Source organism: Periplaneta americana, chromosome 3 (genome assembly GCF_040183065.1).
Source record: "Periplaneta americana isolate PAMFEO1 chromosome 3, P.americana_PAMFEO1_priV1, whole genome shotgun sequence".
Lineage (NCBI taxonomy): Eukaryota > Metazoa > Arthropoda > Insecta > Blattodea > Blattidae > Periplaneta > Periplaneta americana.
The window spans coordinates 161352199-161374856 of NC_091119.1; the positions used below are offsets into that span (position 1 = coordinate 161352199).

The following is a 22658-nucleotide window of genomic DNA, read 5'->3' on the forward strand; positions in this document are numbered from 1 at the left end:
TTTAAATAAGTTATATCCAGTACTTCTTTAGTATTGTTTCATTTATATATATATATATATATATATATATATATATATATATATATATATTCACACTTCCGTTTATGTATCGTGTGAATTATGCTTCACAGAACGTAGACAGATAAAACTAAAAAGTAAACATTTCTTGCGGCTCCATGAGAAACTTTTGCTTCAAAAAGGGCTCCGTGGCTGAAAAAGTTTGGGAACCGCTGGTGAAGTATATACAGTCGAGAAGGTCAATACGTAGTAAATATGCAAACATTAATTAGTAACTCACCACTAGGATCGCTAATATCGCCTCGTTACAGGCAATGCAAAATAGTACCGTAACAGTCTATTGTTTCTAGCACCCTCAAAACTCAAGCTTCGTGACTGTATATAGTAGACTGTGGTATGAGCTTGAGAATTAAATTATAACTCGTTGGTTGTAATACTAACTGTGCCATCTGTTGGTAGCTACGTAAAGCTCTTCTAACTGTATAGCTGCTGGTCTCGTACGATCAGTAATACCCACAGTATTTTGAATGAATATTGATCGTGTATACGCCACACTGATGGAATGATAGTATGAAAATTCAGTACTGTCTCTTACAAACAGTATCATCTTAGAGCATATCCTACCATGTTAAAGCACAGTACGGGAAGAACTACCTTAGTCTAACACTGTTGAAGCTGCTATTGTAGGCCTACTGTAGGACTATTATTAACCATATTTTCATTATTAAAATTTAGAAGGCACGCCTATAATATCTGGGATTGGTTACATGTAATTGCAACGACTGTTCTTCATATAAATTATTAAATTCATTCATAGTTCAAAACGACGCACCATGTAGACACAAAATCTTCATGCATCTTATTTGAACGCGCGTTTTAAACTTGATTCTTTCAATATTCTTCTCAGATTGCATGCGCACGCGCATTGAAAATTTTTAACCGTGTAGATGCAGCTCATGGTATGCTTTGGTTCATCGTGCGCCCTATATATGCAATGGTTCTTTAGGTCCGACAGATGGCCTGGGTGGCATTCATGAATCCGACGCTGACAGGTGGGCCATCCTGCCTCAGTCCCTCATAGAGCCAGGTCCCATTTCGCGGACGAATAACCTTACAATGCCTAGGGACCCGCAGCCCCAAATCCTTCCTGATCAGACGACGCCGACACGTGGGTCATCCTGCCTGAGTCTCTATTATAGCCACGTTCTATCCGTACACGAGTAGCCTGATAAGCCCCAGCAGCCTGGAGCCCCAAAGTCCATCCTATATTAGCATCGGAAATCCGTACTATACCCAAGACTTTACCCCAGCCAATATTTTTACTATTGCAGATGATAAATGAAGTGAGAGGAGGTGGGAGTGTTGGTGGAATTATAGAGGGAAATGAGAGTGCCCCGAGAAGAAACGTTTACGTCTGGTTTGTCTATCACAAATCTCATCACGATCTGACCGAGCATCGAACCCAGGCCGCCACAATGGAAGACCAGTCATCATCACTTCAGCTACAGACGCGAGTATAATCTGGCAACCCTACTGGTGACTGATGAGAAAATCGATTATCGAGCAACGAGCATCAGTGTTTGCGAGACTGATGGCAATGCTGGTCATGTGAGGCACACTCCGATCGTATTTTGTTACTGTGCATGACTGAGAAAATGAAAGTCTCGGAGGCCGTTCCATGAAGTTTCTTATGAATCCCTTGTCATTTTTTAATAATCAAACACAGCGCTTTCGTAAATAATGGAAAAAATAAAATTCAATACTCTTCGAAGTAATTTTATAAAGGAAATTGAAGACTTCACTCAAATAAGTATATGATTAAAAAGTTTCCATGCGTTGACAATACTGCAATTTTTTTTTCAAACAAAGTCGATTTCCCACCAAATAAAAATAAATAACGCAAAGTAGCAAAGAAAAATTCGGTTTATTTGGTCTTAAGGATTTACTCTGTGAAGTTACAACATTGAATACCTACCTACCACTCTGTATAACGAAGAGTAACTGTCATTCTTTACCTTTTAGAAATGTCAGTCAAGTGAGTCAGTTTTATTTAAGGGGACACTATACTGAAATTACCAACTTCCATATTTATAAAGCTAAATTCACAAAACTTTTATCACTAGTGTATCTTGGTTAATAATAACACATGGACAAAATTTCAACCCTCTGTGATAAGTGGTTTGCAGTTTATTTATATCTTAATAAAATATTAAATTTTGCCACAATTTACATTATTTTTAACTGATATTCACTTAAATGATTCTTTATATGCATTAGAACAAACATTACTATTGGGTTTTTCTGTACAGTGAATAGGTTAAATTACTAGGAACTTTTTACGATTATTAATAATTTTTATTCTTCTTGATGTTTTGATAGACAATTCTAATGAAAGAATGTATGAAATACTTAACAGACTACATAATGCAAACAAAACTTTTTATGCTGTTCACAATTATTATTATCTTCCCTTTATTAACCAGAAATTTAAAAGTAATTTTGTACAAAACTCTAATACAACCTGTAGTATTATGTTATGAATCGGAAACATGGAGCTTAACTAAAAAGGAAAAACACAAATTAACGGTTTTTGAAAATAAAGTGTTGAGGAAAATTGTTGGTCCAATTTTTGACCCACTTGAAAACAAGTGTAAAATTCGACATAATAATGATATTCACAAACTTTATAATCAACTGTCAATTTTAAATCTAATACGGACCAGAAGATTAAATTGGGCAGGACGTGTTATATGTATGGATAACTCCATCAGCGCAAAACATTTATATATGAACACCTTTAACAACACAAGGCCACTGGGAAGACGTCGAAGTGTATGAAAAGATGAAATTCAAAAGGAATGCATGGAAATTAGAATTACGAGTACCAACTGGGAGGAACTAGCAAAAGACAGAACAGAGTGGAAGCGTTTTGTGAAATTGACATGGAGTCGACATGCTCCATAATGTACGTTCATTGATTGATTGATTGATTCACTCACTCATTGATTTATTCATTCACTCACTGATTCACTCATTCATTCACTCATTCATTCAGTCACTCATTCACTCACTCATTCACTCACTCATTGATTCATTCACTCATTCATTGATTCACTCATTCATTCATTTATTCATTCATTGATTCATTCATTTATTCATTCAATAATTCATTTATTCATTTATTTATTCATTCATTCACTCATACATTTATTTCTTTATTTATTTCTTTGTTTTATATTTATTTCTTCATTTATTTATTCATTTATTTATTTATTTAATTAATTATTTATTTACTTATTTATTTATTTATTTATTCATTTTTCTTTATTTTTTCTTTATTTATTTATTGTAATAAAAATTCTGGTACCGGTAATTTATTGATTAATTTTACAGCAAAATCTTATAGTAAGTTTTGATGCTATGTATATAAGGATCCATAAAAGTGAATATTAATTAAGAATAGTGTAAATTGTGGTATAAGGGACTTTTTATATAAAGTGATTCGATGTTATTTTAATAAAATATTTAAAAAAATGCAAACCATTTATCATAGGCGAATGAAATTTTGTACATTTGTCACTATTAACCAAATATATCAGTGACCAAAATTTGGTGAATCTAGCTTCATAAGTATGGCAGTTATTGATTTCACTATTGTGAAGTCTTAAAAATATGGAACTTAGAAATTTCAGTATAGTATCCCCTTAATTCATAAGATTCAAAAGAGCGTACTGACCCAGTTCTTGTACCATTGTTTTTCTTAATGTCATCATTAAAATAATAAAGAAACACATGCTTTTGTCTGTTATTCATGGTGCTTATAAAATAGATTAACATGATCATCATTCATCACGCGATAGATCTTACTTGCCGTGAAAAGACGCATACTGACAGGAAAATACAAACTGTGAGACAAAACTGTTAATAACGAAAGCAATGACAGTATTTATATTGCCAGTATTAATTATTACAGATTGTATGAGGACTGCTGAAAAAATAAATAATTATGCATCGATTCGCTATTTGACATTGTTCTTTCTACTCACAATATTGTTGTTTAGTCAACTGTCCGAAGACAGGTTTGAACCTCATAAGTAATACCAATAAGGCATCACTCATGAAGCAACTAGGCCAGGAGATAATGGGATAGGGTGGCCAGTTCCTTTCCTCCTCCAAAGCATGCATCGCACATTAGCTACATATTCTACTCACAAGTTCCATTGTAAACGAACTGACTCTTTAATTAACTACTTTTTAAAAAGCGATAATAAGAGAGTCGCAATGCACTAATTGGACCCATATCAGTTTTTAGGCTCTATTTGGCCTAAAATTCACCATTAGTTGACCTTAGTAATCATGAACTATTTATTTTGTATTATACAATCTTGAGAAAAACAAAACCGTTCGTTTGTTGTCACAAAAATTGAAGAAACTATGTTGTAAATGAGCTGTAATAAATTAAAGACGACTTGAATACGGCGATTGGATAGCATAAATTATTTCAAGAAAAAACAAAATAGTATGTAATTTACTTACTTTTCAGGATACTTTAGAGTTCTGGGTGAATTTCTACCGCTACAACCTCACACAATGCACTCTTTCTTCGCTGATGATAAATTAATATACTGTAAAACGGTCTTCGACGAAATTACTTCGAGAAACCATAATTTTTGACTAAACATATTATAAACCATGTATTGTGGGTCCCTATCACCACGGCATGGCGCGGTCTCAGGTTGCGGATAGAGGAGACGGCCTCCAGATATGGAGGGTAGCTGCGAATATATTGAATAAGCAGTCGATAGCCGATGAGGGGTGGTCCTCCAGCTTGGGGGTTGGGCGAAGGGCTAACAACCCATCACCATAAAAAAACAGCTTGTCACGAAATCCTAAAATAAGCCTCAGAATGGGACTGATTCTCTGGCACGACCACAGCAAAGGAATAAGGTTATGAAATTTGGTACTTGAAACGTTACAAGCCTATATGAGCCGTTCAGAGCAGAAGTGGTGTAAGTCGAGAATGGGTAATGAGGGTTAAAGTAAACATTCTGTAAAATACAGCGCAAAGTAGCAATTAATATTCAATTTATTTAAATTATTAGTAGTCAGTGGATAGCAAGAAGGACATATTAATTTTTGCGCTGTATTTTACAGAATTTTTACTTTAACCTCAATACCCAATTTTGACTTACACCACTTTTGCTCTGAATGGCTCATATAGAACAAGAGTGGTAACATTAGTAGCAAAAGAACTAGCTAGATATGGAATAGACTTTGTGGGAGTACAGGAGGTTAGGTTAGATGAGAATGGCATATCACAAATAGGAGATTTGTATCATGGGGAACGAAACAATAATCACCAATTAGGAACAGGATTCTTTGTTCATAAAAGAATAAAATCAGTAGTAGAAAGGTCGAATTTGTCAGTGACAGGATATCGTATTTTGTACTTAAGAGCAGATGGTACGATATCATAGTTATAAATACTCACGCCCCTACAGAAGAGAAAGACGACCATATAAAGGATAGCTTCTTCAAGAGGAGTAGATAGCCCTCTTGGCTTCTATGAGGAATTGGAACCTACTTTTAATCAGCTATCAAGATTTCACATGACAATTTTATTGGGGGAGTTCAATGCTAAATTAGGACGGGAGAATATTTTTAAACCGCCTATTGAAAATTTAGAAGACACGCCGATAATATTTGGGATTGGTTACATGTAATTGCAACGACTGTTCTTGCTCTGGAAACAAAGATGTGATAAGGTAAGAGTGTTAGCAAAGTATTACTTTTACTTATTCAAACATACAAGATTCTTAATTATTTATGTTTTTAAATTAGTTATTTTACGACGCTTTATCAATTGCTGTGGTTATCTAGCGTCTGAATGAGATAAAGATGATAACTCCAGCGAAATGAGTCGGGATTCAACGCCAAAAGTTACCCAGCATTTGCTCTTAATGGACTGAGGGAAAACCCCGGAAAAACCTCAACCAGGTAACTTGTCCCAACCAGGACTTGAATCCGGGCCCGCTCGTTTCACGGTCAGGCAGGCAAACCGTTACTCCACAGTGTTGGACTGAATATTGATGTAAAATTATATTACTGTATCTTCAATTAATTTTAATAGGCCTAATTATTATTACTAAATTAGTTTTGGATTGCTTCCCCTGTTTCGGAAGTCACGCTACGCCACTGGTAAATTCCGTTGTTTCATGATCATGATCAGTTATATTTCTTTTATTTCTCTCTCGTTGCTGTATTATACAACACAATTGCAACTTAGTTGCCTTATGAGTTATGCCTTATTGGTATCGCTTATGAGTAAGAAGCGGATTCCTATGTAATTAAATTTTTTCTTGCGTGTGATAAAACACATTTAACAAAGTTAAAAATTCTGAATGTCAAGTTTAAAGTTTAAAACCCGAATTTTATTTCACATAAAAACACATATTTTCACAAAAAAATTATGTAAATACATATTTTCAGGAAATCAATTATAAACATAAATCTTGGAGTTTTTTTTTTTTTTTTTTTTTTTTTACTTAAATACTTTTTTTACAAGAACTTTTAAATATTTTAAAACTAAATCAATTATATCACTCAGAAATACGTTATCTTTTTAAGAATTTTTGGTTGCTTCGTGTTTCTATGGGCTGTGTGGTGTATCCGTGATCCATTTTTGTAATAGTATCGCCTCAAGTTCTGAGAACTGCTAGGTAGCATATCAGTGTTATTATATGAGAATAAATTAACATGGACAAGAAGGAGAGATTTTGCAACACATAATTAGGAATGTTTATTGTTGCTGAAGATGATTTCATTCAGCGCTTTGTTTGTGAAACACAACAGATAAGAGCTCGGGTATAAAAATTATTTCATTTAAACAAATCTCTCGCCTCTCGTTCATGCCTATGAAGTGAGGAAATACGTCTTGTTGTGATTCCCAGTTATCGGACCGTAATCATAAGCTGTGTAGTGTAGACGTGGTGGCGTCGCTATAGGAAGCTTTTCTCCGACATTGTCAGTAGCTAGAAACATTTTTTTTACGTTAAGACGTGTGTATATTAGCCTCTTAAGATGCCTAAAATCAAATCACGTCTACAGAAATATGTAGATGAGTTTAAAAACATTTTTACTACCGACGGAAAAGTGTTATTTTGGTAACCATGTGGTAAATCAGTAAGTGCAGAGCAGAGCTCTCAGGTAACCCAACATTTGTCTGGAAACAAGCACATTGCCGCAGCTTCACGTGTGCATTCACGGCAAAACAGTGGATATAAAAAAATGTGTGAAGTTGCTCAAGTATTGGAGTGTGTGCCTGTAGGTGAAATTGACGGTGTAGGTGTTTGTGACATTCCTCTCTTTAAATATGCACGTCTGACGTCCTGTGATGTGGAAAGATCATTTTCACAGTATAAGTCGTTGTTCAGAGATAATGGGCATGCATTTGTGATGGAGAATTTGGAAATGACCTTTGTTGTTCACTGCAATTCTCGGACAACTATTAGCAACTGATACTCAAGTGTGATTGGTGAGTACCTGTAGTAACATTTTTTTTTCAAGCTAAGTAAGGTATTTTTGTCATATTTAAAAAAATGTTTGTATTTTTAGCAAATATTTTCGTACTTTTTAGCACATAAAAAATAAATATATTTAAGTTTTTGAGCACATAAAAATCCGCTCCCTACAGTTACGAGGTTCCAGTCTGTCTTCGGACAGTTTTGTGGATAACAACAAGCAACATATATTATTCTGAATAATGTAAGGAAAAGGCGACTTGGCTGAGTCTATGATGCTCTTAAGTTATTGTTACATTGCCAGTATAAACACTGTATAGTTATTGTTGTCTGTCGTTTATTGTACAGCACGACAATACGTACAGAGCGCTACCGACAATATTATTACGAACTATAAGTCCGCTGGGATTTGTATTCGTTTCTCTGAGTTTCATGCGCTCTGTGGACTACTTGGTGGACGTGCAGTTGGTAATACACAGAGATAGTTGTTTGGACAACATGGCTGGAAATTGTTTGAGTCCTGGTGTTTGGAAAAGTTGGGAAAGACAAGGAAAAACTGAATTGTAAGTCAGTATAATATGTAGTTATTTCTTCTGCCACTTCTGGGATCACATTCTTGAATGTGAACTTACAAATTACTAATTTGTATTTGAATGAAAATAGCCTATGTTCGTTTGTCTACGTAGTCTGGATTTAGATTCTTTCATAGTACGAATTATAATAAACTGGTAATTGTTTTATTTATGGAGAATCTGTCAGTAGTAATTTCCCTCAGAAATTCGAACTGGGATATGTTTTGGGAGGGTTCTAGTTAAGATTAGTTACATTTTATGAACTTTGCTATGGATAGGCTATCTAGGCTTGTTTCAGATAGAACGTACGTTACATGCTATACGTGAGCAGTAGTTTTTAAGGTAAGTTGGACACCGTAAAATGATGCTTTCCAATGGTGGTATTAGTAGTAAATTAATATTGTAAACATTGTTGGAAAAGTTTTATGTAATTTAATAAGCTTACGTGATTTAAAATTTTGCCCCAATTTATTGATTTTAAAAACCTGCATTTTTCCACATTTGTAGATATAATGGGTACGAAAAACTAGAAATTGAGCCACGACTTCATTAGTAGGAATATGTCCGCATTTCTCTCATTTCTTGCCACGTGTTTATCCATAGCCATCTTTCGCGTATAGTTCGGGTACTTATTGTATTAACTTAGGTCGCGGAGACCTTTCCCCCAGAGGCGCTGGCGTAATGTGTGTCGTAGTAATAGACTGAGCAGAGTTCCCAACAATACATTATAGTACCAAGCGCACTATGGCATCATTTTATAGGTTTTGTATGTGGAGGAGAATATGCAATTATAGGTAGGCCTATATCACAGATAATCTCCAGAACACGGACTGCACCCTTTCCCTCTTACTTCAAAATTCCAACCTTGTGCACACAAAATAAATTATTGGCACTGAAGAGTGCCTTTTCGTAAATATAATGATGCGCATTCGACAAACTCAGACAAATCTGCTCTTTTTAGTATTTTAAGACATAATTTGGTAGGTGCAGTCCGTGTTCTAAAATTTACATATCAGAAGAATGATGTTAATATTAATACTTACTGAAGTGTCAAAAAATTGCCAAAAGTTGACATATTTATGCAAAAGGTGAGACTTCTGTTAGCCTACTAGGCCTACTTTGTAAGTTAATTAGGCCTATAACATAGGGGATCTGATGAAATGAGTGCACTGGTGTTTCAGAATTAACATGGAGGCATCTAGCCCTAGGTAAATAAGCCTGCCTGCCAATGAAACTCACTCCTTATGGTTCCACTCCTATTTGACTGAAAGTTTTTGTTACTGTGTATTAAAAGTGAAAATTGCTTTAAAAAGTTTAAATTAATTGATTGGTAAATTAATGCATCATTTCAAAGTGGAGATCGCACAGATTCAGAAATGATGATTATGACGATGATGATGGTGATGAACCACACCAGCAAGTAGGACTTGAGCTGATAATCTTGTTTGGATTTTTTCGAAGTTTTCCCCAATGGCAAGTAGAGTGTCAGATAATTTTGTGGCAAAGTTTTGTACTCGTTTCTCTACAAATGCCATTTCGCTATCATCCATTCCATTGATGCTGCCAGGCCTGTGGCATAGCTCTGACATGCTGGTCTGCCATCCAGATGGGCCAGTTGATTCCCCCCCCCCCCCTATCATTTAACGATCTACATAATTTCTTATAAGCCTGTTCTAATATCTAGTTTTAGAATTGACTCCTCAATAAATAGTTTACTTATATCATTGCCTGGACAGGATAATGATAAATATACTGTACATAGTGTCCTTTTTCTGTCTGTAGAATGGACATAATATATCCTTCTCTGAGGAACAGAAGGGTAAAATTTTTCTCCAAATTCCTAACTGCCACCATGCTAAACCCATCTGTTCTTCCATGGAGTCAATGCTTGTGTGTTCTTCTTGTCCTATAAGATTTTCATTTCTCATTAATTAATTAACCCTTCAGTAGTTGTGTGGGTTACAATAGTAATTAATCCGTGCTAATTATCACTGAAACTCAAAATAAATTTTCAATACACCACTTACTTACTTACAAATGGCTTTTAAGGAATCCGAAAGTTCATTGCCGCCCTCACATAAGCCCACCATCAGTCCCTATCCTGTGCAAGATTAATCCACTCTCTATCATCATATCCCACCTCCCTCAAATCCATTTTAATATTATCCTCCCATCTACGCCTCGGCCTCCCCAAAGGTCTTTTTCCCTCCAGTCTTCCAACTAACACTCTATATACATTTCTGGATTTGCCCATATGTGCTACATGCCCTGCCCATCTCAAACGCCTGGATTTAATGTTCCTAATTATGTCAGATGAAGAATACAATGTGTGCAGTTCTGCATTGTGTGACTTCCTCCATTCTCCTGTAACTTCATCCCTCTTAGCCCAAATATTTTCCTAAGAACCTTATTCTCAAATACCCTTAATCACTGTTCCTCTCTCAAAGTGAGAATCCAAGTTTCACAACCATACAGAACAACCGGTTATATAACTGTTTTATAAATTCTAAATTTCAGATTTTTTGTCAGCAGATTAGATGACAAAAGCTTCTCAATCGAATAATAACAGGCATTTCTCATCAATACACCACTATGCGTATTTATTATATCTGAAAGTCATAAGGCTTACCATATGTATATGAATTCATGTATATACTTTTATCTAATTTAAACATCTGATGTAGGCCTACTGTTACAACTACTCCTGTACCGCATTTCTGTTCATCATGGACACTGATTTTCTACTGAAATGGCTCATCAGATTGTGTTCCTACGTAAATTTCAAGATTATAGGTAATCTTAGACTAAATAGATTTCTTGGGGGTAAAAAAATCTTGATTCGTATTTCGCTTGTTTGCCTGGAATATACTACATTCTAAACGAACATCGCCCTAGAAATGCTCAAACAATGCAAAAGGAAGTAAGTCTGCTCTGTGACATGGTATATAGCGTCTACTGTGGTGACTGGGTGGTCAGACCTTCTGCTTGTCACACAGGCGGTCTGGGTTCGAGTCCCTGTCACAACTGGGATTTTTCATTGGAGCTTGTCATGGACAAGGTCGCAGCTGCAGTTATTCTCAGTGTTCTCCCAATTTCCCATAATAGGAACATACTTAATTCGGTCAACAACACTCCAATTAAGTTTTTACACAGCATTTCTGAGATGCGCATAACTTCTTGCAAGAATTTGATATTATTCTGAAACCTGGACCAAGTTCATCCATTACATAGGGTAGAGTTTATTCTCGAGTAATTTTCCGTAAGAGAGACATGTCCATGGCATAGGTACCTAGGTAGGTAGTTCATAGTTACATCCCTTTTTGAGAAGTAATTGTGAACCAGGCTCTGTGCCAGTGCAGCCTTATCAAACATAGCTAGAATAGACTTGTACTTTCCAATCAGCTGATTGTATATCTTTGAAGGTTAGACGATACGGACACCTGTGCAACCAGGCACATTAAGGGCCATATTCATAAACGAAACTTTGGACGAAGACTTCCCAAAGTAGACTTTCGTAGCAAAGTTTAACTTTTTTGAAAGTCCTATTCATAGACAATTCTTCTTAGACTTTTACTTGGGTTAAATCAAGATTTGATTATCTTTTTCTAATGTTGGCAATCACAGTCACTGCCTTTTAAACGTATTAAATTAAATAGATAGTAGAAATAGAGTAGGTATTGCCACAATCAAAGCCATCTTTTGAGTCACAAATCAACGAAACAATTGAACATCAGTACATGTTAAGAGTTTGTTAGACATTCTTGCAGCTTTATATAAAAAAAATTATTTAATTGTAAAATAATTTTATTCTGAAGATATAGAAGATAAGAAGATGTCACCAGTGACAGACTATGAAAGACACATTATCCTGCTGACAATTGGCAGAGTTACTCCCTGCATGTCTGCAGAAACTACTTGAAAATTGTTACCTGAAATCAATATGCAGAAAACATTATTATGACGACTGCAGGATTATAAATTAACTGCATATTCAACTGTATAACCTGTCCTCTATAGAATTAAATAGTCAAAATCAATATTAAGCCATCAATTCTTACCTGAAGCATAAAATCGTGATGAAATAAGAAGTTGTGTTATTAGTGAAACACATAATCCTCTTTGATTAATCATTATTCATCAGTGAATATTGAAACATGGTGAGGATATCTAATACAGTTAATTTATTATATATATCTAATAATATGCTAAGTAACATGAACAGCTGTAATAACCTCCTGAGTGTCCTCAATATTATCGGAAAATTGAACAATTTTCAAAATATCAGTAATTTTCCTTACGTTCACAGACGAAAGTCAAAGTCTAGATTTTTGGCGACTTCGATTGAAGTTTACTTTCATCGAAGTGTCGACTGTGAATAGGAAAATGGTGACTTTGTACTTTCCAAAGTCAACTTTGGTTCAAAGTCTCGTCTATGAATATGACCTAAAGCATGGAGTGATTTTTAATCTTCTGTAAATGTTTTATAAAGGAAAAACAAACTCCACTTACCATACATACTATTCATAAAGCATGGATTATTTTTTTATGTGCGAATGAAGATAATCATAAGTGTTTCAAGCTAAAATATACAGAACTGTTGTACAATTTCAAAAATGTTTGTAGCTTTCTGTATTGCTAACACAGTTACGATTTAATGAAATAATAAGTTATTATGACGAGCATTTACTGTATTTTGGTATCTTTCACAGTTAACACCTACCAAAGTCACCAATCATTTTTAGGGGATATGGTACTGAGTTTCAGCCTTTTTCATCATTTTGAAATATGGTACCAATATATATGCTGCTGAGTTTTGGCATCCTTAGTATCATGAACAGTTATAGCCTAAGCCTTTGAACTGTTCCATTTCCTGAAAGTTGATCTCGTCATTTCTCCCTTGCTCTTCCACCTTTTTTTCTTTTGGTTTGTAATAAAAATCCATGGCTTTTGTTGTACTTCTTTCTGGCATCTTTTCTATAACAAAATATCACTTAAATTGAAAGGAACAACTTTTCAGTTTAAAGTCTGCTGAGTTAGCTCTGTGGTAGCGCGTCTGCCTCCAGACTAGCTGCCCTGGGTTCGATCCCCGGCAGGGATCACCCACTCATATTGAGATCATATTGGTCATCATATGTAGCTACAATTTGTTTAAACTTAGTTCATAAACTTCATCTGCAAGTCTTTTTTTCTCCTAACATACTGGAAAACACATCTTGAGAATGACTTCGTCTGAGATAATGAAATTTTGGTACTTGCCTATTATACCTGCACCATGGTAATTTGTTACTGCTAGTGATAGTGACATTAGGTAAGATAAGGTTCTCTCATCTAACCCTATCAAATCCCAGCTGGAAGTAATAAACTACCATTGTGGGGCTATAATAGGAAAGTACCAGTATCTACCAAACTTTTGTGCACATCTTCTGCATAAACCTGGACGTAAAATAGTGCATCAGTTTTTATGCGTGATTAATGCTATAGTGCATTTCACGAACAGAGAGGATTGACTTCAATAACCTTAGAGGATTCTTAACCATATTCCTGGAAAACCCTCGCGCGCATGCAGGGGGGGGGGGTTATTTCAGAATAAATCTTTGCTTGTTTTAATAGTTAAAATGATCATTTCTGTCAAGAGTGGGAGGAATGTTACAGAAACTAATTACAGTAAACTTTGGTTATAGTGAACCTCTGCGAACTAGCATATTTCATTTACTATATCCCCTGAGGTTTACTAAAACCGAAGTCTCTGTTTTTATACTACTGGCGTTTCTATGCAAACAGTATTAATGTTTCTGGCAATAAATGAATAAACCTCAAATTGAGAGGAATGTAAAATAATATAACTAAAATAATTCAGTACTGTACTTTTATACACGCAATACAGTATTTGTTAAAAATAAACAAATATAGTAAATTTTACAGTACAATTACTATGAAAGTAGTCTGTGAAGTGCCGCTGTTTGCTGTAAACTGTTTTAGTAAATATTTTCTCAATTTCCTCTTCTAGAGTCGATGCTTTTTCCACAGATTCTGGGAATGGTAACACAGTCCCGACATTTCCTCCCTTTTACAGAAGAAAACACTTTCTCTCCTATTTTTCTAATAACCTCTTTTAAAAGAGTCACAACTAATCCTCTCTTTATCCTTCACTGCGTGCATTATTCTCCTTGACATGTTTCAAGCTATCAAGAAAACTGACCAAATCCATATCTCTCAGTGCACCTAAGGAGTGACAGGTTTGAAATTTTGTTATAAACATATTCTTGGAAGTTTATACAAGAAAGGATTTTTTGTACATTACCATTTTGGTCATTTTAAAATTACTACATTTTCTTGAAACTTCTGGTTTTAGGTTATTATAAACAGAAATATTAATGCACTTTTTAATGTATGCAGGTCGGGACCAACAATTTAGGTTCACTGTATCCAGAGTTGACTGTATTTTCTTACGGAGTAATTTTTGCTGGGCACTTTCTTCAGGATATAATAATCAAAGAGTTTACCGCGTGGAGTAACAGTTAGCATGTCTGACCATGAAAGACACGGGCCCAGGTTCAAAATCTTTTTGGTACAAGTAACCTAGTTAAGGTTTTTTCCCGGATTTTCCTCAACCCATTAAGAGCAAATGCTGGGTAATTGTCGACACTGGACTCTGGACTCATGTCGCTGGCATTATCACCTTCACAGTTAGCATACCTGACCATGAATGAAACGGGCCTGGGTTCAAATCATGGTTGGTACAAGCTACCTGGTTGACGTTTTTTCCCGGGTTTTCCCTCAACCCATTAAGAGCAAATGCTGGGTAATTTTCGAACACTGCACCCTGGACTCATTTCGCTGGCATTATCACCTTCACCTCATCCAGACGCTAGATAACCTTAACAGTTGATAAAATGTTGTAAAATAGCCAGTTAAAAAAATTAATAATCAAAGACATTATAGTACCGTTTCTATTGAAAATTGGACCTATGTTCCTAGGAACTTTCTCGTTATTTAAAATTACCTTAAAAATAGTTCTTATGGCTTCTGTATAAGTTAGTGCGAAATTTTTGGGATTTTGCATTACATCATGATGAGTGCAGAAATATCCAATCAGAGCTTCCTAATAGCACCTTTGTCAGGAAAAGGAAAGAATGGAAGAGCCTGCCTGCTTGATCTGTACCAAGATCTGTTTTCCAGGGTTACATAGCAACAAAAGTAATCAGTCAGTGTTCAATTTTTATATGTGATTAACGTTACTGCATTCCCCCCCACTTGAAATGAATTTTCTGTAGTTCTTTTCTTTCTTTTTTTTTTTTTTTTTCCAGCATTAAGACGTGCAAGCAGCTTGTGAAAAATGAAGAGAATACCAGCCCAGCTTTGGCAAAGAATGTAAAAAATAGCGGTAAGTGATTTTCTGTTATTTTATTTTTATTATTTGTTTTTCAGGTGCAGGTGAAAATGGATGGTTGAAGTATACACTAGATCTGTATTATTAGTTAAAACTTATACTTATCCTATTCTCTTATTACAAGTGTTTCATGTGTTTAGTATTGCAAATATGGCTGTTTTAACCTACTCGAAATTACTTTTATATTGTAAAATTAAAACTGAATTAATAAAAGTTTATTAATACGGTGTACTACTATTTTTCAAACTCCAGAAATTGGGAGTCAAATCAAACATGTTACGATGGATATCGGAGTTCATAACCCAAAAAGGTTCTGTGCCACTACATATGGAACTGCTACTTCTAAATTAAAGTAGACTCACCTTGGTTTACCACAAGGAGCAGTATTAAGCACAACACTGTTTAATGTGTTTGTAAATTACCTTCCACCAGCACTTGAAAAATCTAAAGTGAAGACAGCCCTTTTTGCTGATGATCTGTTTATTTGGGATTCCCAAAAAAGAAAAAAATTGGATCATCTACAAGAAAGTATACAAAAATCACTTACAGAGTTACAGAAATGGTGTATAGAAAACCTAATGGATGTAAATAAGGAAAAAACTAAATACTAACTCTTTTCCCTGTGTAAAAAACCAACAGAAGTAAAACTCTATTACAGGAAATGCCAAGATAATAAGTTACAGATAATGCAAAATACCTAGGAATCATTTTAATAAGAAACTTGCATGGAAGAATAAACTGAGAAAGCAACAAAAGATTCAAATTATTAAAAAGACTAGCAGGAACAAAGTGGGGTAACTCCATAAAAACATCAAATACGACTTACAATATGTATATCAAACCAGTTTTGAAATATTGTGGTGTAATACTAACAGCAGCATCCAACTCAATGCGTTAATGAACTTTCACATTGTGTTCTACACTAGATTGTAAAGTTTGTTAGAACATCAGAATATTGAAGAAAGTATTACATGTCTTCACAGTTCTTGATGTATCTCCAAACAACATCCTTTTTACGTGAAAAAAACTTCCTCTGCGTAGACCAGCGTTGTCAGACACAGCCTAAACGGAGCGGAGCGCTCCACTATAACTCGTTGCGTGCTCCGGTGCTTCCACAGACATAAGCAAGTTCACGCTCCGACTGGACGTCTCTAGCACCACAACCGGTTTCGGAGCTTACAACTCTGACACTACTGGCGTAGACTACAATAAAATTATGATCCAGAAATATAATTTTTAAGTCTTGAAAATGCATGTTGTATTATCAACAAAGAGGGTACTCTTCAAAAGTTTGTGTTCAAAACACCAGACGGAAATTTCACGTTAAGCATTTTCTTGCTGATAGCTGTATTCTTTATTGTGCGAGTTTAGCGTTTCAGGTAAAGCTCCCTGTCAAGCAGACTTGAATAATTTCAAGGGAAAAATTGTTCTGAGGCCGGGTATGGATCCCGGAACAATTTTTATCTTGAAATTATTAATATATTCTTTATTGTTTATATTTAAAATATTAATATGACAGCATCATATCAGAAACAACACGGAGTTATGACAGCAAAATTTATATTGTAAATAAAATAAATCTTAAAAAACATGCAGCAGCACAAGTTCATGTGAGACCATTATTGGGTTTCACCACATTAGATCACCAAAGAAATGCAGTTATTAGAGAGGAACTTAAGATACTTCATATAACTGAGGACATTAACAGATATCAACATAAGTGGAAAGATTATTACCTACAATGTACAGAAAGGGACAAATTACCAAAAATAGCTTCAACTATACTCTGTATGTTGCACCTGTTACCAAGACCAGCCAAGAATGTCTTTCTTATTGTTCAGTGTAACTGGCCACGTGGCCTATCGCGGTACTTTTGATGATGATGATTAGGGCCCAGATTCTTATGTAATTACATATTGCATTCCTTTACTTGTAGACTACTGAAAGTGACAAAATAAATATCGGTGATTTGTGGTTGTGATGTGGTTATAGTTGAGTTTCATTTTACATATTCGTAGTAATATTACATACAGTATTTTACATATTATGTAAAGAACGTAAAAATTTTTTACAGTAGTGGCAAAAAAAAACCAGACTGACCCTTGTAGCCGATTTCAGAGCTTTGTTCATTCAGAACACGATAGACTGGTAACTAAGACTTTCGTGGTTCGAATCCTGCCTGGGAAGGAAACTTTTTTTTTGTTCATTATTCAAATTTATTCCCAATACTTTTCGATTGCAGTGATATTTTACTACTTAATTAACTTATTATTCCCAGAACATGAATTTTATCATCAATCGAAAAGTATTGGGAATAAATTAGAATAAGGAGCAAAAAAAAGTTTCCTTCCCAGGCAGGATTCGAACCACGAAAGTCTTAGTTACCAGTCTATTGTGCTCTGGAGTGAACAAGGCTCTGAAATCAGCTACAAGGGTCGGTCCGGTTTTTTTGCCACTACTGTACATATCTAGACAATTATTGAGTTTTAATTTTTTTATTAAATTCGTTTTATTTTTCAGAGTAAAGTATTGAATTTTCTTTCTTATATACTTGGAGATGTCTTAATGTCCCTGTCGCATAACACCACCTGGAGGGCCATCTTTTAATCTCACTATAGTATATGATGCTGGTAAAAAGGAGAGGCCAGAACTGACGTAGTTATGTTCTGTTCACAACTGTAGAAAATACTTCAGTTTCTAAAGCGGCCTTAAGGGAATAGTTCTTTTAAAAATAAAACTGGAGATTCCAGCACTTCGTCTGTAAAATACAGTAGTTCGGAGTGCCTCAACTCTATACATTTGCACTAATGCTTTCTCAAAATCAGGATGATCAGGTACGCCGATGATTTAAGTTTGTGACAAATTGAAAGTAGGCTATTAACGAGGGGTATGGGTCGGGTGTCAGGTAAGTCAAAATACCATTATGTGTGAAACAAAAATATTTTTCTAAGAAATCTTAAGGCACAAGAAAAAGCACAGATTGTGGCAGAGACAAGTTGTATTTGCAAGCTATACAATGGTGTGGGAATGACAAACCAACTTTGCAGGCTGCATCCTTCCACTTCAGCTGAGCAGTTAAATTGTGACGACATTTTTGTGAATTGGTTGTAATACTAACTATAGTACATGTCATCTCTTCTTTCATTATTATAGGAGAAGAAATGTCAGAAGGAAGTAAAATAGTGAGAGTAGTACAAGGATGTCCTTTATCACCTACTCTGTTTAACATCTGCTTGGAGGATTTAGTGAAGAACTGTTTTCAGAACATGGGAGGGGTGATAGTAGAAGAAAGAAGAAGAAAGTGCATAAGATTTGCTGCTGATATGGCATTGTTAGCAGAAGAAGAGATGATACTAAGGGATATACTTCTGGAGCTAAATGACAGTTGCGAGCAGTACGAGATGAAAATAAATTGAAAAAAAGACGAAGACCATGGTTATCGAAAGAAAAATGAGTAAGGTAAATAAGGTAAACTTGCGACTTCTAAATGAGGCAGTAGAGCAAGTGGATAGCTTCAAATACTTGGGGTGTACTATAAGAAGTAAAATGAGCTGTTGCCAGAAAGTCAAAAGGAGAATAGCAATGGCTTTTAATTGAAAAAGGAGCATCATCTGCGGGCCTCTGGAAAAAGAACTAAGGAAGAGACTAGTGAAGTGCTTTGTGTGAAGCATGGCATTGTATGGGGAAGAAACTTGGACATAACGACGAATTGAAGAGAAGCGACTATGGAAGCATTTGAAATGTGGATATGGAGAAGAATGGAGTGTGTGAAGTGGACAGGTAGAATAAGAAATGAAGCTATTTTGGAAAGACTTGGTGAAAAAAGAATAATGCTGAAACTGATCAGGAAGAGAAAACGGAATGGAGACAATGGTTGAGAAGAAACCGCCTGTTGAAGAATGCACTGGAAGGAATGGTGAATGGGAGAAAAGTTCAGGTTAGAAGAAGATATCAGATGATAGACAAAATTAAGATATATGGGTCATATGCAGAGACTAAGAGGAAGGCAGACAATAGGAAAGATTGTAGAATGCTGAGTTTGCAGTGAAAGATCTGCCCTTGGGCAGTAAACTATAAATGAATAAGATATATTTTAAATCTTTCTTGACCATCTTTATGTTTTTTCTTATATATTTTTCTGCATTCTCTAGAACTCAACAAAACTTAATTTCATTTCTTAGAATCCTTAGCATTTCTCTTTTCTTCTTACATCACGCCATGTAATAGCATTGTTGCAGGCATTATTATTATGTATAATCTTTTAAAAACCGTATCAGACATTGTTTTATTTGATAAAGACTACCTTTTAGCATCATTTGTATAATTAAATTCAGCATTTTTAACTTATATTGATAGAATAGCTTACATTGTAATTTGCGAGAGAATACTGTCATTTAAACTTCGAATATATTGTCATATACTAATCTGAAACTGTTTTGTGTAGCATATGTACTTGATTTATGTAAATTTCTTTGGAAATAATCATTCGATTATCAGCAAAGATAAATGTATCGGTATAAACTGCATGTTTACATTAACTTATTTATAAATAATATATCCACTGTTTTTCTTTCAGGATTGACGAGAGCAATTTATGAACTGATATGGCACGGTATCAAAGGACCTCTGAGAAGGGAAGCGACAGCATCCACACTAGGGGAAATTGTGGTAAGCATTTAGGCTTTCTGATCACAATTTTCTTTTGATTTGGTTGGAATTCATGTTATTCTTTGTGATATCGTTCATATTTTTAATCATAATGATGGTGCTAGTTTTTACAAAAGTGCTTAGCGGAAATTAATTTTCATTCAGAATTATTTCATACCACTTTTAAATCCTGATTACAATATACGAGGGGGATCCAGGAAATAACGACTGTTTTGTTGTAATAATTAAAAAAAAATATATATATTTATTTGAAAAAACAAAGTCTGTTACATAACTGAAGCTTCCTTTACTTCTCTACATAATCACCACCTACATTTAAACATTTGCCATATCTGTTCACTAGCTTTAGAATTCCCGTGTTATACTCCTCTGCCGCCAGTTCATTAAGCCAGGTGTTCACTGTCTTCTTCATCGCTTCCAAAACGCGTACCACCCAGAAAGTCTTTCAGCTTAGTGAAAAGGTGAAAATCGCTAGGAGCAAGGTCTGGACTATAGGGCGGATGATCAAAGATTTCCCAACAGAATTGATCCAGCAATTCTCGAGTTGAAGCAGCAGTGTGCGGGCGGGCGGGCGGGCGGGCGGGCGGGTGTGCGGGCGGGCGTTGTCGTGAAGAAGCACAACTCCTCTCGAAAGCATTCCTCGCCTCTTGTTTTGGATGGCTCGCCGTAGTTTTCGTAAAGTCTCACAATAACGATTTGCATTGATCGTAGTGCCTTTTGGCATGAAATCCAGCAAAAGAACACCTTTGTGATCCCAAAAGACAGTAGCCATGACTTTTTGTGTTGAGAGAGTCTGTTTGAATTTTATCGGTTTCTTGGGATGATGCCACTGACGTGATTGGCGCTTGGTCTCTGGGGTGTTGTGAGTCACCCAGGTCTCATCATCAGTCACAATTTGATCAAGAAAGGCGTCTCCATCTGTGTGATATCGCATCAAGAATGTCAGTGCTGAGGCCATTCTCTGAGTTTTGTGTTGGTCACTCAGTGGAACCCATCGTGCACAGATTTTGTGGTAGCCAAGATGTTGCGACATAATTTCACCAAGCAAAGAACGAGAAATTTCAGGAAAAGCAATATGCAATTCGTCGAGTGAAGTGCGCCTGTCTTGCAAGATTCTGTCGTACACATTAGTCTTCAGGTCTTCTGTGATGAGTGATGGGCGTCCGGGTCGAGTTTCATCATGGACATTTGTTCGCCCATTGTTGAACATTTCGCACCATTTTCTCACATTTCTTTCCTTCATTACAGTATCACCATACACTTCTTTCAATTGCCAGTAAATTTCTGCAGGTTTCAAATGTCGGGCATTCAAAAATCGAATCACACTCCTCACCTCACATTCATTTTTAAGTAACACAAAATGCACAATGGCGACTTGTTGCAACCAGTACTCACAACATTATGAGAACACATGTTAAGGAAGCCAGTTGACCTTCAAACAAGGAAGGGGAGTCAGCTGCGCGGTGGGTATGCGCAAACGGTCGTTATTTCCTGCATCCCCCTCGTAGATACAACTTGATTTATGTAAATTTGTGAAAAATTACTTAAACTATATGAATTATACAAAGTTTTAATTTCAGGATTACAGAGAATGCATGTGTTTTGAATAGTAGTTAAAGAAAACTATGGACTGCGGGTTTACTCACATCGTGATAAAGGAAGTGAATTATTGTGAAATATGTGAGAAAAGTATGTCACCTATACATTTTTTTTATTTTTAGTTTGTCGTGTTTTATTAGATATATATTGTTGTTTCAGAGCCTACATAATGACATGCCATCCATAATACTAGACGTAGTCAGTGTCATTGATGCAGAAACATCATGCGCAGAAAACAACAGTGATGAGAGGCAAAGATTTTGCTTTATTGTGAAAGAAACTGAAAAGGTTAGCAAATATTTCAAATATATTGTCGGACCATCAGATCTGTGCCTCTTCAGCGCTGTCATCGTTCTTGAAAAAGTTAACACCTGTACTCACTCCATTGCACCCGCTTTCCTCCCACCACGTCAAACAGCAGACCACGAACCTTGCCAACTAGGGATGTTGCCAAACTTCCGTCAAACATTGTCATAAATAACTGGTCCTCCATGCTACAATATCATTTCTTTCAATCAAAATACATCTTGTATTTCTACATTTTTTAAACCTAAATTGCATGTCTCGAATCACTTTCTGTAGCGTTTCTCTTCAACCTTGGAAATTATTGCTTCTCTCGCAGCCTTCAGTAATTTCAGTAATTCCTTCAATGTCGGAACTTCTTTCTGCAAGGTATTAAATTCTTGTATCTTTTTTCTTAAAATATACATCGGTTCATATGATCTACAAGAATTAAAGGTTCCCTTGGTCTGTTCTTCCCTGATGATTCTAACTTTTCATCTTCTGTACAAACTCCCTCTCTCCTGATTTTCTTTATTAGGTGCTATGACCTGCCTATATAAATTACATAACATATTGTATTAGTATTAGTTAAGTAAGTAATTTTAATAC

At 35.5% G+C, this 22658-nt stretch overlaps 1 protein-coding gene across 4 annotated transcripts in view; it reads left to right on the forward strand.

The window, feature by feature from the left end:
* Positions 1-7999: 7999 nt before the first annotated feature.
* The window catches only part of tho2 (THO complex subunit 2-like protein), a 135189-nt gene continuing 120530 nt past the window's right edge, over positions 8000-22658 (forward strand). For all 4 annotated transcript variants that reach the window (XM_069822181.1, XM_069822180.1, XM_069822179.1 and 1 more), the window contains exons 1-4: positions 8000-8101; positions 15418-15494; positions 20077-20168; positions 21927-22055. In XM_069822181.1, coding sequence (XP_069678282.1) covers positions 8037-8101; positions 15418-15494; positions 20077-20168; positions 21927-22055 — 363 coding nt within the window. In that variant the 5' untranslated portion in view covers positions 8000-8036. The remainder of the gene's footprint in view (positions 8102-15417; positions 15495-20076; positions 20169-21926; positions 22056-22658) is intronic.